This window comes from Grampus griseus (genome assembly GCF_964374135.1).
Source record: "Grampus griseus genome assembly, chromosome: 16".
Classification (NCBI taxonomy): Eukaryota; Metazoa; Chordata; class Mammalia; order Artiodactyla; family Delphinidae; genus Grampus; species Grampus griseus.
Window position 1 is genome coordinate 86029257 of NC_139010.1, and position 15426 is coordinate 86044682.

A 15426-nucleotide genomic window follows, 5' to 3' on the forward strand; every position below is an offset into this window, starting at 1 on the left:
GCCCCCGCAGTGCATCCCCCAGGACAGCGGCCAACGTCCCCGAGGGACAAAGTCCCCAGAACGCCCTCGGAAGCCCCAGTCGCCCCCAATTGCCCGGCAAAGTGAGCACGGCCTTGCGAATGCCCCGACCCCCAGTCCCGCGCCCAGGTGCCCCCACCCCCGTCCCCGCTCTGGTGACACTGCGGCAGCGCGCGGGCGGGGCGCACCGGGGGCGGGGCCGGCGTGGGCCGCGGCGGGCGGCGCGGGGGGCGTTCCCACGGCGGCCCTGCGCGCGTAGCCTTCCCGGCTCGCAGAGCCAGAGCCTGTGCGCGGAGCCGGAGCCGGGGCGCCGAGGCCGCTGGAGGGGCGAGGCCAGGCGGGGGGCGCCGGCCTCGCGTAGATCTCGGGCGGCGGGTGCGCCTCCGGCCGGAGTGCGGCGGCTCGGGCAGTGACTGCGAGTGTGGCGCCGCCGGCGGCGCACGGAGGATGCAGGCCATGGACCCTGCTGCGGCGGATTTTTACGAGGAGGACGGCAAAGACTTAGACTTCTACGACTTCGAGCCGCTCCCCACTCTGCCGGAGGACGAGGTGAGCCCCCGACCCGCGCTGGGACCCCCACCGTTCCGCACGGAGGGGTTCGCGGAGAGTCCCCAGGCCCCCTGCCCCCGGGCCAGGTCCTGGCAGCAGGGGGATACCAAAGCCCTTCTCACCAGCAGCACCAGCCTTCAGCGTTTTCCCCCAGAGGGGACAGGACCGGGGGATGCCACCTGGGACAGCAGCGGATGGGCTGTCACTGAAGAAGTTGGCGCCCTGCGGGGGTGGGCTCCGGGTTACAGATGTTGGGGGGATGAGCGTGGGGGGCGCTTAGCGGCAGGGCCCGAGCACTGTATTCCTCCTTGCGGAGACCCTAGGAGGTCAGCGGAAGGCGCCGGCAGCAGAGCCCAGTCAGGCCAGACTGCTCAGGAGCTGGGGGCGGGGGAGGCCTCCATGACTGAGGGCTGATTCCTGCTCATAGAGGACAAAAGTGGCCTTCAGTCAGGAGCCCAAGTCCTGAGCCCCCAGCCAGGGTGCAGAGGGGCCAGGGTCTCTGTCACATGGGGCTTCTGGCCATTAACTGAGCCACTCTGCCCGCGACTCTGTCAGAGACGCCTCCGCACCCGCCTGGGTTTGCCCCTGCAGCTCTGGCTTCCCCGTAGTGCCCCACAGACCGTGGGTTGGGGTCAAATGAATAAACTCCGTGGCCCTTGAACAAGCCAGTCCCCACCACACGAGAGGTGGCCCCCAGAGGATACAGCTGCTCCCAAGAAGACCCTCTAGTCTCCCAAGGCTGGGGGACTGTGCAGATGCCCTCCCAGCCCCTAGCAGGTACAGGCGCCCATCTGTGGGGTCTGCTGGCGCTGTTGCAGTGTTGCTCTCTAAATGACAAGACCCTCCACGTGCCCGTCTGGCCAGGCCCACCAGCGAGGCAGACCCGGCCAGCCCCTCCTGGGCTAGAGGGGGTCTCCAGGTCCCTCGCCCTCAGCCGGCCCCTGCCCACTGCCCCAGCAGAGCTGGTTCTGAGGACAGAGGGGCTCATGCCCTAGCAGCAGTCCTTCTGGTGGCAGAGTCTGTTGAGGCGGCTGCCGAGGCAGTGCCCCGGGGTGGGGGGGGTGCTGCCTCAACACCCCCCCCACCCCGTGGCCTGGATTCGGCGTGAGAGAAGGCTGCGGAGAGGAAAGGCAAGGGAATAAAGAACCCTGTGGATATCTCCGTGGCTTTGATGGCGCAAGAAAGGGTGCTCCCAGCCGTCAGCCTTCAAACGCTCCCCCCGGAAGGACGCATTTCTAAAGTGTCTGTTGGGAGACTCACGTCCCCCCAAATCACTCCCCAAGGCAGACGCAGAACATGTGGTTCTCCACGTGGGGCTCACAGAGGGCAAAAGTGGCCTTCAGTCAGGAGCCCAAGTCCTGAGCAGCCTTCTGCACTGGCTGCCCCACACTTCCAGGGCCTCCTCCGTGCCTGGCACACCGAGCCGGTGACTGATGCCAGATAAACAGGACAGGCAGAGCCGGGACTTGGACCCAAAGCCTCAATCCCGAGCCCACTGTCTGTCCTGCGGCCGTGCCCTGAGGCCTCCTCCTGGTAACAGTGTCCCCAGCCGTGCACAGTGCATGGGGCCGGGGTCCCCGTCATCCTGTGGCCGTCACCTCCAGGTGAAGTGGGATGCCACGTTTGTAGTGGCATCCAGCCGTGAAGCTCGGGGCTCCTCAAACTCCTCGCACCCTCCCCGGTGAGAGAGGCATTGCCTTTGGGTGTGTTCTCGTGAAACACGTTGGGTGTGGTTGGTGTTGAAGGTTTTAAATCCCCGCCAGGGACATGTGACCGCCTGGCACAGCGTTGTGTAGTCAGGTTGTATCCGAAAAGCCATGTGCGTGAGAGGAAGGAGGGCCATGCGGCGGAGCCCCGGGAGGGAACCGTGGCCGAGGACAGCAGGCAGCTCCCAGGGAGGGACGGTGGGTGCCAGACCCAGGACTGTACAAGCCACATGAGACACAGGCATTTGCTGGTTATACAGCTAATTATATCAACTGACCACAGTGAGCTCAGGAAATAGAACCCTGTGGACCCCACCCCGCAGGAGCCCCTGGAACGTCCATGCCCTGTTGTGACCCCAGAGAAAATCCAAATTGCTGGTGGACATATGAGAAAATGTTTGACTTCATTATTATCAGGCAACACAAAATACACCCACTGCGAAAACCTTCCCACAAGTGCCAGGTTGGCGAGAACCAGAAAGCTGGACGGTGGCCCGAGTTGGCGGGGAATGGGTAGCGGCCCTGCCCCTCTGCCAGGGTGTAGGGGGGATGGAGTGGACCAGCCTCTTTGGAAAACAGTTTGGCATCCGATAGTGGGTGGGGATGCCTGCACTTGTGTCCCAGCAACTTCAGTCTGGGCACCTGCCCCAGAGACACATGACCCATGGGCGACGCATAAGCACGAGAACTCAGGGCCAGAGACCACCCGGGGGGCGTGCTGAGGGGGCCGGCACCGCCCAGCAAGGTCCTGGAGGTCACTGCCTGCCCGGTCCCTGGCCACCTGCAGGCAGCACCACTGCATCGGTACAAGCTAAGGCCGGGGTGCGGATCCGGCAGACCCCAGGGCATCGGGAGGCAGGCGGTGCCACTGGCCTGCAGGGGCCTTCAGGGGGCAGGGCATCTGCCAGGCCCCAGACTCCCTCAAGGGGTGAGGAGTCCAGCGGGGCATCTCCCCGGCATCTGTGGGCCGGGAGCTGGGCTGGGCCAGGGGATCTGAAAGCAGGTGGGGAGCATTTGAAATGCAGAATGACCCATGGGTCCTGCGGCCCCACGTGGCCCTGGCTCGCAGTCTGTGTCTGCGGGGCAGGAGCTCCCGCATGGCTGGCGTGTTGCCGTCACTGGACAGCGGCCCGTGGCAGGAAGCCAGCACTGCCCTGTAGGACCCAGACTGGCAACAGGGGCTGCCTTGGGAAGCCGCGTCCTCTTGCCTCCCAAGCCCCCCTCCCAGCCAGGATGGGGGTTGAGTCTGTGCCCACACAATTGCAAGGGGGGCCCTCTTTCCTGCCCTGGGTGGTCTCCCCCTCAGATCTCCCCCCAGAGCCCACCCAGGCGGCGCCTTGCTGGGCAGTAGTGAGGGGTGAGGTGTGAGCTCCAGTAGGCTTTCTGGGTCTGCCCGGAAGGCTGGCTCTATACCCAGGAGATGGAGCTGGCCGGCAATGACCAGCTCAGGCCACGTGGGCAGTGGCAGGAGGGAAGTCTCCCCAAGCCTGCCGCAGCCCCGGTGGGTGCCCGGGGGCGAGGCTGGAGCACAGGCGTCTGCAGGAGCCTCGCTGGCTTTTCTGTGTGTAGCACGTCACCACACACACACACACACACACACACACACACACACGTCTGTCTCGGCCCGTGAAGCCCCTGCTAGCCTCCAGGCACCGTCCCCTTGAGTGTGGATCGGGGCCTCATGGCGTGAGGCTCAGGGCCCATGGGGTAATGAGCTGCCCCTCTGGGAAGAGCACAGGCTCCCATCTATCAGGGCTGGAATTTTGGGGCAGGTGGTGGACTGAGGGGGCCTAAATGGCCAACACCTGCTTCCCGGTCTCTCCCTCTCCTTGTCTTTGGCCCATTAGCCAAGGCGGCCCAGCACCCCCGCCTGCCCTACTTGGGCCGTGGATTCAGGCAAGGAAGGGTCATTCTTCCTGCCTGGGCCAGAGCAGGATGGACCGGGGGGCGGGCTGCGGGTCCCAGAGGGAGGTGACCGTGGGCACAGTGTCCGGGATCCGTCATCATGTGGCAAGACCTGCCCTGGGTGTGTTGGGGGCCTGCAGCGTCCCTCGGTGCTGTCCTGGAACTTGCTTCAGCTGAATCCCACCTTCCCGTTGTAACAGTGGGGTTGCAGAGGAGCTAAGACCAGTGAATGGAGGCGTTAGCCACACGGAAGCAGTGACTCAGGACCCATGGAAGTTACCCCATAGAGTCACGCAGAGAATCCCCCAGCAGGAGCTCCCCCCAGTAGGTGCTCTCCCCAGCGGGTGCTCCCCATGAATGGGCGCAGGTCTCCAGCTTCCCCGAGGAGCTTCCACCTCACCAGGGCATCTTTCCGCTGGGCAGGGGCAGCAGAGGCCTGGGCCTGAGCAGGAAGCTGTGGTTCTGCCCTGGGCTCCCATCTCCTGGCAGCACATCTGTCACAGCTGCGTGCCAACAGCCAGTGGAGTCAGCGAGGCCGCTGTAGGGGGACTGGCTCACTCACCCTCCTAAATAACCAGGCCCACGGGGTCCTCAGGCTGTTCGCTGTGCAGGCGTCTGTGTGTACGTGTGCATGTGTGTGCGTGTGTGCACACGGTGCCCAGGTGTCTCTCTAACCAGGCCTCGCGGGCATCCCCGGGAGCCTCGGGCTCTCCTGAGTCGTGAGGGGTCCTGGGTGGGGCAGAGAGGCCCCCAGGTGGAGCGAACCCGGGGAACCCAGCCGGGAGCTTTGGAAGCTGAGATTTCCGGTTCACGAGCCTCTCTGCCGCCCTGCTTTCTGCTATGCCCCGTCCACCCTCCTCCCACGGTCAGTACAATACGGGAGCCCAGCAAGGGGCTCTCTGCTCTCAGAGCTGCCTTTTCCTCATCCATCTTAACCACCACCCCCCAAGAGAAAGAGTTGGGAGGGCCCAGGAGGATGTCATTGAGCCCCTCCCTGAACTGAGAAGGAACAGACGTGGGATGAGCCTAGTCACACGGCAGGACCTGCCGCATCCCCCTCCTGTAGCCCCCCCCCCCCGCCACCCCGCATACCACATGCTGCTTGGCCAGACACACACACAGCGGCTCCTCACACTGCTGCTTTCTTTCTGGGTTTAAACCCTTCATCTCCTTTGCTGTGGTCAAGGCCCCCGTGCAGTACAGGTGGGAGAATTTCAAGGGCAGGAGATGGTAGGCTCCTTTTAGGACCCGGCAGCTTGGCTACACGTGAGAACATCCTGTGTGCTGGAAGGATGGAGCAAGGAGGCTGGAGGGAGAGCTAGGTGGGGGGGGGCGGAAGCCGGGGCACCTCTCTTCTGTAGCACCCCCAACTCACCCCAACCCTCCAACCCAACTCACCCCGACCTCCACCCCCAACTCACCCCGACCCTCCACCCACACCTCTCCCCGAGTCTCCGCCCTGTCCTCTGAGTCGGGTGTCCAGGACCCTTCCCGACCCTCCGGCCTGCTCGCCCAGGCCCCGGCTCCCAGCCTGGCTCCTCAGTCCCCTCCCCTCCTTAGGCTGGTGGTGCGTGAGCACGCAAATACACGGAGCTGAGCAGGGTGTCAAACAATGGCCCGGAAAAGGGCTGTGAGGCACAGGGTGTCTGATGTGTGAGCCTGATGAGTGTGTTTGTGCGTGTGTGACTTGCGTGGATACATGTGGGCACGTGTATGGACGTGTGGGTTTTGCACGCCTGTGCATCAAAGTCAGTAAGTAAATGTGTGAGAGCTGTGTGCATGCTGGCGTGGGTCCGTCTGTGCACACACACCTGACAGATTGTGTTAGCACGCTCTGTGCATACACGTGTGTGTGAGTGAGTGTGGGTGGCACAACCACAGCTGAGTCAGACCAGGAGGTGGAGCCCGCTGTGTGGGCGGCCTCGGAGTCTAGCTGTGCAGGAGCCACGCGACTGTGTCCTCCACGTGCACCGCCCGGAGCCGTTGTCCAGGCGGCTCTGCAGCCGTGGTGTCATGAGCACGTTCTCGCGTGTCCCGTGACTGTCGTAGGCTCACGTCACGTTCATGGGCTGGCGGCTCCCCGTGCACGGCTGTGCCTTTGTGGCAACAGCTCCGTCTTCCCTCACCCGCTCGCAAGCTGGAAAGGTGAGGCTCCCTGCCTGCCCACCGAGGTCTGTGTGCTGAGCCCGTGGGGCCGGGCCAACGGCGGGGGGCCGCACAGTCTGGGACGAAGGGCAGGCTGGGCAAACACCTGCTCCAGCAGCAGCTGATGGTGCAGCACGTGCTCTGCGGCTCCTGACGTCCAGGAACTGTGGGATGTCGTCTGGTGGGGTTTTTTAAGACGTTGCCGACATAGAATGAAACGTTGCGGCGTGGCGTCTGCTTCCCGGGAGCTGTCTGGACGTTGGGGGCTGCGGGGGCCTGTCCCCAGGCCCGCGGCCTCTCTGCCGGCGCCCGCAGCTCAGCCCAGGCCTGTCTTGCAGGAGAACGTGTCCCTGGCCGACATCCTCTCCCTGCGGGACAGCGGTCTCAGCGAGCGGGAGGCCTGGGCCGTGTGCCTGGAGTGCAGCCTGTCCATGAGGAGCGTCGCGCACTCGGCCATCTTCCAGACCCTGTGCATCACGCCCGACACCCTGGCCTTCAACACCAGCGGGAATGTGTGCTTCATGGAGCAGCTCAGCGGTGAGGCCTGGGCGGGCGCCCGCAGGGGAACGTGAACGCAGAGTCCAGCGGACGCGGGCCCTCCCTGGGCCGATGGTCCGGGAGCCGGGTTTCCATGGTAACCTGCTGGTACCTCCGCCCCTCCCCACCGTTGTGAGGCTCGGGACGCGCTGGTTCTCGCAGCTCCCCATCCCGGGAGAGCCTGGAGGCCTCTCTTCCCCAGTGACCCGGGTGGGGAGTAGTGGGAACGGAGGGTCGCCGTGTGACCCGGCGCCTTCTCTTCCCTTCCCAGACGACCCCGAGGGAGCCTTTGTCCCCCCGGAGTTCGATGTGACTGGGAACACCTTTGAGGTAAGTGGCAGCAGGTGGGCCAGTGCCCGGCCCCCCTCCTACCGTCACCTGGCGGCAGTGAGCGCCTGCGGTCGGCACGCCCACCTCTGTCCCCTCAGGTCCCCAGCGACTTGGCCGCAGCGATAGCCCGCGTCCGGCCACACGCTTCTCACTACAGCGCGTAGCATGTTGTCTGAGTGCGAATTTACTATATTTAAGATGCTAAAAGCGCCTGAAATTACCGGTGGTGACTGACGGGGGTCACAGCTCCTCTGAGGGATTGGCAGGGGCAGCTCACGGCCCCAGAGAATCACCCACGAGAGTGAGAGGCAGCCACGCCTAGGACAAGGCCAAGGTCACTGGGGCCCCTGGGCACCCCCAGTGCAGCGAGGTGGGCAGGGGACCTAGAGAAGGGAGGGGGCCCGCTCGTGCCTTCACTTTCTAAAAAGAGTCTCCTGCTGCGTCTTAGCTTCTGGAACTTCCTTTTATGTGACTTCCCTAGACTCTTCCGCACCGGGTGTCATGACCTTCATGGGGGGAGGCCTGGTGGGGTCAGCGCTGCTCCCCGTGGCCTCCGTGTGTCCAGTGAGAGCTCCCAGCGGGCTGGCGGGGTCACTTGCAGAGCAGGGCAACTCTTTCCTGTGGGGCTGCCTGAGGTGCGCTCCCACCACCGCCCAGAGACCCCTCACACCCCCTCCTGCGGGATCGGTTCCACTGGGATTGCCAGGGGTTGCGTTCCTGTCGGTCAGGACAGTGGGCTTGCAGGTGGTGGGGTGGGGACCCCCTCTGTGGGAGAGCCCATTTCCATCCAGTTGCTCAGCTTTTCTCCCTGTATTTTCGTCCGTTTTGTCAGGACTGCAAATGCCATGTCCACCGTGTGTCTCACTTCCTTGAAGGCAGCAGTTCTCAAACTTTTTGGTTCTTGGAACCCTTTACACTCCTAAAAATCACTGAGTGCCCAAAGAGCTTTGTTTCTGTGAGTTATATCTGCCAGTACTCACTGTATTGCAGGTTAAAACGGAGAAATGCATAAAAAGTCTACCTATTAATTAATTCAGTGACAACCGTAAACCCATTGCATGGTAGCACATATAACACACTTTCGTGAGAAATGACAGTATTCCCCTCCAGAAAAAACAGTGAGGAGAGTGGCATCACTTTACATGTTTGTAACTCTCTTGGATGCCCGGCTCAGCAGAGGCCTGGGTTCTCACGGCCGCGTCTGCGTCCAGTCTGCTCTGACAGCACAGGCCCGCGGCCCTGGCAGCCTCCACGGCCTGTTGCCGGGAAATTGTTTGGCCTCTGGAACCCCGCTTTGAGAAAAGCTGCCTGAAGGCCTCCTCTGATGGAAAAAAATGTTTCTCATTTCTGATACAGTCCAATTATTGGTGTTTTCTTTCACTGTGTTTTTTGTGCCTTAAGAAGCCTTGCCAGCCACGAGACCCAACAGACATTTACTGACATTTTCTACCAAGAGTTTTAAAGTTTTGTTATTCACATTTAATCCGCCTGAGGCTGATTTTTTATTTATTTATTTATTTATTTGGCTGCGGCAGGTCTTTAGTTGCGGCAGGTCTTTTAGCTGCAGGATCTTTAGTTGCAGCATGTGGGATCTAGTTCCCTAAGCAGGGATCGAATCAAACCCGGGCCCCCGGCATTGGGAGCGTGGAGTCTTAACCACTGGACCTGCAGGCAGTGCCGAGGTGGATTTGTAATGTGTGTGAGGCAGGGGTCCAGGTTCCTTGTTTTATGTGGATATAACCGGTGCATGTGAGGCAGGGATCCAGGTTCATTTTTTTACGTGGATGTAACCGGTGCTCCCAGCTGTTAGTTGCCTGGCCCCGGTACACGTCACCTAAGCCATATACACCCCAGTTTCAGACAAAGCTGGGTCTGCTTCCCGGGCCTCCGCCCTAGTCCATGGCGGTCGGCCCACCACTGCACTAAAGCTGCGTTTATTGACCGTAGCTCCGCCGCGAGCCCAGCATCTCACAGCGAACGTGCCCGGTCCCTGTTCTTTTCAGAAGCGTTCCGACTATGCTTAACTCTTTATTCTTCCACATCAATTTGAGAATTAGTATCAAGTTCCAGGAAAAGCTCTGTTGGCATTTTGACTAGAATGGCTCTGAATGTATAGGTGAGTTTGGGGAGAATTCATACGCCTGTGGTATGTTATACATGTTATATCTCTCCATTTATTTAGCTCTCATTTACTGTCTCAGTAACATTTTAAAGCCTTTATCGTAAGTTTTACTTGGATATCCTTTACTAGTTTATTCTCAGGAATGAGATATTTTCTGACTCTATTCTAAATGGGTGGTCATCTTTCTAATCACATTTTTTTGCTTTTTGGGGCAAGTCTACAGAAATGCAGTTCGCTTTACCATCTTAATCTTACATCAGCCATCTTGGTAAATTCTTTTATTATTTCTGCTAACTTACAGAGTGTTTTAGTTTCTCTATTTAACTGATCAAATCACCAGCAGAAGGTGGCAGGCAGTGTTGATACCACTGTCCAAGGGCTTGCTGCCAGCTTCCCCTTCCAAGTGTCCTGAGTGGGCCTGGAGCAGCGCTGTGACAGGGTCAGTGATTTCTCCACAATCCTAAGAGAGCTCTTCCCACCTCCCCACCCTGGATGACGTTTGCAGCGGCCCCCTGAAGTCCCCACTGTGCCAGAGGGATGGAGTTCTATCAGGAAATGCTTCTGCATACTTTGAAATTATCATTAAGATGTTAATATCTCCTTTTTATTTTCTAGCATTAAATCAACCTTTCCTACTTAGAGAAACCTAAGCTGGCTGTGTCCTATTTTTTCTTTACACCGTTGCATTTGATTGACTAATGCCTGCTTTGGGTCTCTGTGTATTTTTCTCGAGTGGACTGGTAGTTTTCCATTCTGTTGATGTTTTTTGTTTGTTTGTTTGTTTTGCGGTTCGCGGGCCTCTCACTGTTGTGGCCTCTCCCGTTGCGGAGCACAGGCTCCGGACGCGCAGGCTCAGCGGCCGTGGCTCACGGGCCCAGCCGCTCCGCGGCACGTGGGATCCTCCCGGACCGGGGCAGGAACCCGCGTCCCCTGCATCGGCAGGCGGACTCTCAACCACTGCGCCACCAGGGAAGCCCTCTGTTGATGTTTTTGACTCGTGTGAGCCCTCAGGACTATCCTGGCTGTGTGTAAATGCCCCCGCTTCCTTTGCCGTGTAATAGTTTATGTAAGAATGGGATGGTCTGTTCCTTCAAAGTCTGGTCAAACTTACTTATGAAGCCATCTGTTTCCTTGGAGCAAAGATTTTTAATTGCTGCTCTATTTTTAATAATTATAGGATTTATCTGTTTTGTATTTCTTATTGAGTCAGCTTCTTGGTAAACCATATGTTTCTAAAAATTTACCCATTGTTACCTGTGTTTTTAAAGTTGCAGGTGAGGTCCTTTCTGAATCACTGCGTCGTCGTAGGTGCCCTGTTCCACTCCTTGGATAATTTATTTGTACTTTCTCTTGCCAGCCTTGCTGAGGGGGTGGGGTTATATATTTTCTTAGTTTTGTCAACAGAAATAATCAATGACAATTCATAATAGGAAAGGAAAGAGTGTTACGTGAGCCAAACTGAGGACTACAGCCTGAGAGACACAGGTTCAAGAGGTACTTGAACATGTTCCGCAGGCTGCAAAATGGCGAAGGCTTGTAAAGGCAAAATCCACAAGATTCCCGAAGTCGTTTGTCAGGAATGAGGACTGGAGCTGCAGGAAGCAAGGGCGCTGGCTCAGCGCGATTGGCTGGGGTCTGAAATGGTGGCATAGTTACAAGGAGAGACTCGAGACCTAAGGCTGTGGGGGGCAGCTGCCGGCAGAGGCTGTTTTGAGAGCGGCCGGTGGCGTCACTGAGTCTGATAGGGTCCCGAATTCAGGTTCTCAGGGACGCAGGAATGTGTCTGAAACCACATCCACAGCGGCCACGCGGCTCCATCCTGGATGCCTGAACCACAGTCACTCCACTTTGATTTTTAAATATATCCTTTTCTTTAACGTTAAAGCAGTGGTACAATGTGTGTTCAGCAGGCCTTCAGACAGGCTCTCTAGATGAATGGATAAAGAAGATGTGCTATATATGCATATGTGATATATGTATATATGTGACACACACACACACACACACACACACACACACACACACACAATGGAATACTACTCAGCCATAAAAAAGAATAAAATAATGTCCTTTGCAGCAACATGGATGGACCTGGAGATTATCATGCTAAATGAAGTACATCAGAAAGAGAAGGACAAATACTATATGATATCACTTATATGTGAAATCTAAAATATGACACAAATGAACTTTACAAAACAGAAACAGACACACAGACATAGAAAACAGACTTGTGGTTGCCAAGGGGGAGGCGGGTAAGGGAGGGGTGGATTGGGTTTGGGATTAGCAGGTGCAAACTATTATATACAGGATGGATAAACAACAAGGTCCTACTGTATAGCACAGGGAACTATATTCAATATCCTGTGATAAACCATAATGAAAAGAATGCGAAAAAGAATATATGTATGTATAACTGAGTCTCTTTGCTGTACAGCAGAAATTAACACAACAATATAAATCAACTGTACTTCAATCAAATAAACTTTTTAGAAAGACAGGCTGCACGTGAGTGCAGCTAACGCGGCAGCAGCGAGCACACAATGATTTGCCCCCGGAAGGACTTGCCGGGCCTCCTCTCTGCACCAGTCAAGTCCGCCGCCTTCCAGAAGCCTTCCCAACCAGTGGGTCCCGTGGGGATTTCTCCCCTCTCTGATGTCCTGTAGCCCTGATCTCCTTAGCAGCCCTTCGTGTAGTGAGTGCTGAGTGAATGTCAATAATGATTGTAATTATTGTTATTAATATTATTAAATGACTGTTATTCCCTTTGCCCTCCTGGAGCACAGGGACATGTATCTTAAAAACAAACAAACAAACAAAAGACGGGCTGCTCTGACCAGCACAAAGTTCAAGCCAAATCACATATGAGCCAAAGCGACTTCCCCAAACCTCCATACGTGAAAGTTTCTTCCAACAGCTTTTCAAAGAGCCCACCTTGTATGGTGTGAGGTCTCCTGTCCTGTCTTGGTTTCTTGTTCTCCATCAATTCTGCTCTTATGTTCCAGTCTCTTTCTTCTTGTACTTGTTTCGAGTTTAGTGAGTTTTCCTAACTTGAGTTGGACACACAGCTCATCAGTCTGAGCTTTTCTTCCTTCCTAATATTAGGGTCAACACCTAAAGCTAAGAATTTCCCTCCGAACACGAGTTTTGCCACACGGCAGGTGCGGTATCATTCACTTCTGGGTGTTTCTTTATTTTGTTAAAAAAAGACTTTTTGATGTGGACCATTTTTAAAGTCTTTATTGAATTTGTTACAATATTGCTTCTGTTTTATGTTTTGGTTTTTTCGCTGCGAGGCATGTGGGATCCTAGCTCCCAACCAGGGATCAAACGCACACCTGCTGGGTTGGAAGGCGAAGTCTTAACCACTGGACCACCAGGGAAGTCCCTCTACGTGTTTCTTTATTTCCATTGGGATTCCTTCTGAAAGAATGGGTTGGGTTTTTCTTATTTTTTATTGTGATACAGGCAGACCTCACTTTATTGCACTTCCCTTTATTGTGTTTTGCAGATACTGCATTTTTTACAAACTGAAGGTTTGTGGCCGCCCTGCCTTGAGCACGTCTGTCGGTGCTGTTTTCCCAGCTGCATTTGTTCACTTCGTATCTCGGTCACATTTGGGGAATTTTCACGATATTTCAAGCTTTATAATTATTATTATTAGATTTGTTATGGTTGTCTGTGATCAGTGATCTTTAACGTTGCTATTGTAATTGTTCCGCGGCACAGTTTACTGACCGATGCGGTGTGTGTTCTCGCTGCTCCACTGACTGCCCTCCCCAGTCCCTTCCTTGGCCTCCCTGATCCTCGAGACACAACAGTATTGAAATCAGGCCAGTGAATAACCCTGCAATGGCCTCTAAGGGTTCAGGTGAAAGGCAGAGCCACAGGTCCCTCCCCGCGCGTTGGGCCATTCGGGTCCTCTGTCGCTTTGTCGCTTTTCCTCTTTTGCCGAGTTGTCTGCTCCTTACTCTGAGGTGTAGACGGCACTGTACCCCTCCCTTTGCAGAGGAAGCGAGTCCAGCAACGGAAGGGAGCCGCCATCCACTCTCCAAGTGACAGAGCTCCCTGGGTGGAGGGCCTTTCCCGGGGCAGGGACCCCACCTGCTGCAGGGTGTTGGGACAGGCAGGCCCACGACAGGGAGGGAGGAGTGATGGGACCACGCTCAGGGGGCAGGGGGAGGCTGTCCTTAGCGGGAGGGGAGGGGGCTCCCCCTTCCTTTCTAATGCTTCCTGTCCCCGGAATCTTCCTATCATGACAAGTTTTCTTCTCTGAGTCGCCGTAATTCCTAGCGGGTGGTTGGTGACTTTCCCTGTTGCTCCTCCCATGGGGCAAGCAGGTCCTTCTCGCCTCACACCTTTGTCAGCATGGGCGCCGTGCCCCGATCCCGGTGTTGGCACCGCCCATGGTTCTGGGGTCCCCGCTCGGTGTTCAGATGGCAACAGAGCAGGTGGGATCCTGCCTCATGGGCCGTGGTCCTCAGGGGGACGGACTTGATGCGAGTAGGGTTCACAGGATCACCACTAGGGGGGCTTCCAAGACAGGAATTAAAGGTGGAAAGACCTCGAGGGCCAAAGACGCTGGTGTTGGCCAGTGTGTAGTGGACAGTGTCATCTGACAGCCAATGAGAAGTTTGTTTGCTGAGTTATTTTCAAACTAAAAGAGATGGATGGATAGATGAAGGTGGACAGAGACAGAAAGATATAGATACGGATACAAAGAAAAGTAGGAAGGAAGGGAGGGAGGGAGGAAAAGTAAATGTGGGTGGCAGATGGAGAGGGGATGGACAGATGGATGGATGGATGCACGTGTGGGAGGGTAGACGGGCACCAGTGTTCCTGGAGGGACGACAGGGCATGGACGGCAGAAGCAGGTACCCTGGGCAGAGCCACGTCTCACCCTCAGGGCTGTGGCTTGCTGGGGACCTCACTGCTGCGGCCTAGCCTGGGCTCGTAGGGTCTGCCTTTCCTTCCACCCGCAGCACCCAGCAGGGCTCCCGAACCAAGGCGTCTGCCTGAGTCTGTGCAGCAGCTTGACCTACTTTTGGCCCCTTCAGAAAGCCCTGGGTGCTGGCTCCGTGGGGACCCAGATGGAGGCCCTGGGTGCGGAGGGCGAGGTCAGCGTGTGAGGTGGGGAGCGGCTGCCGTCCGCCTGGGGACCAGTGCGGGGGTGCCAGTGTCTCCCATGAGAGGCTGGCGGCGGCCCAGGGGCCTGGCCTCGTGCACAGGGAGAGCGGACAGACTCCGGGCCATCAGGGTGGGCACCAGCCGTGTTCACAGGGCCCCGAGCAGGTAGCCGGACACCCTCCTGAGCAGGCTGGCGTTGTCTGTAGGTGACGAGATTGTGGGCCTGAGAGGTCAGGGGCTTCAGTGGAAAATGATAGAATAAAAGACTGCAGAGGTCAGCGGAAGGCAAGATACGTCCCCCAAAGTACGTAGCTTTCCTTTGTGTTGGTAGTTACCAGTTCGAGAGGAAATGGAAAATGTCCCACGTATAACAGCCACGACCACAGAAAGCCCGGGAGTGAACATGGCAGGAAGGGTTGAAAGTGCACAGCAAACCACTTTTCAAAAGATGAAAAGACAAGGCACGAGAAAATGAGGAGGTGGACCCTGTCCCTACACTAAGTATTTTTTCCAGCTTTACTGCGACAAAACTGACATTTAATGTTGTGTAAGTTCAGGGCCTACAGCCTAATGATTTGATATACTTAACATATTTCAAAACTATTTCCCCGTAGGGTTAGTTAACACCTAACACCTCCACCGCTAATTACCGTTCTTTTGGTGGCGAGAACATTACAGGTCTGCTCTGAAGTATACAGCACAGTATTGCCGACTGGAGCCGCCATGCTGTGCATTAGATGCCAAGAGCCTGTTCGTCTTATAACTGGAAGTTTGTGCCCTTTGACCAGTGTCTTCTCATTCCCTGCCGCCCACAGGCCCCTGGCAACCTCCATTCTACTCTCTGTTTCTATGAGTTCAGTTTTTTAGATCCTGCGTGTAAGTGAGATCATACAGTATGTCTTTCTCTGTCTGACTTATTTCACGTAGCATAATGCCCTCAACGACCATCCTTGTTTCTTGCAGCTGAATAATATTCCATTGTGTATA

The 15426-nt window shown here is 56.7% G+C and overlaps 1 protein-coding gene across 1 annotated transcript in view; it reads left to right on the top strand.

Moving 5' to 3' along the window:
- Positions 1-465: 465 nt before the first annotated feature.
- The window catches only part of KNDC1 (kinase non-catalytic C-lobe domain containing 1), a gene marked incomplete at its 5' end in the record, with an annotated part of 56307 nt that continues 41346 nt past the window's right edge, over positions 466-15426 (top strand). Inside the window, 3 exons of the mRNA XM_082672982.1 lie at positions 466-567; positions 6662-6860; positions 7132-7190. Of these exons, the coding sequence (XP_082529108.1) occupies positions 466-567; positions 6662-6860; positions 7132-7190 (360 nt within the window). The remainder of the gene's footprint in view (positions 568-6661; positions 6861-7131; positions 7191-15426) is intronic.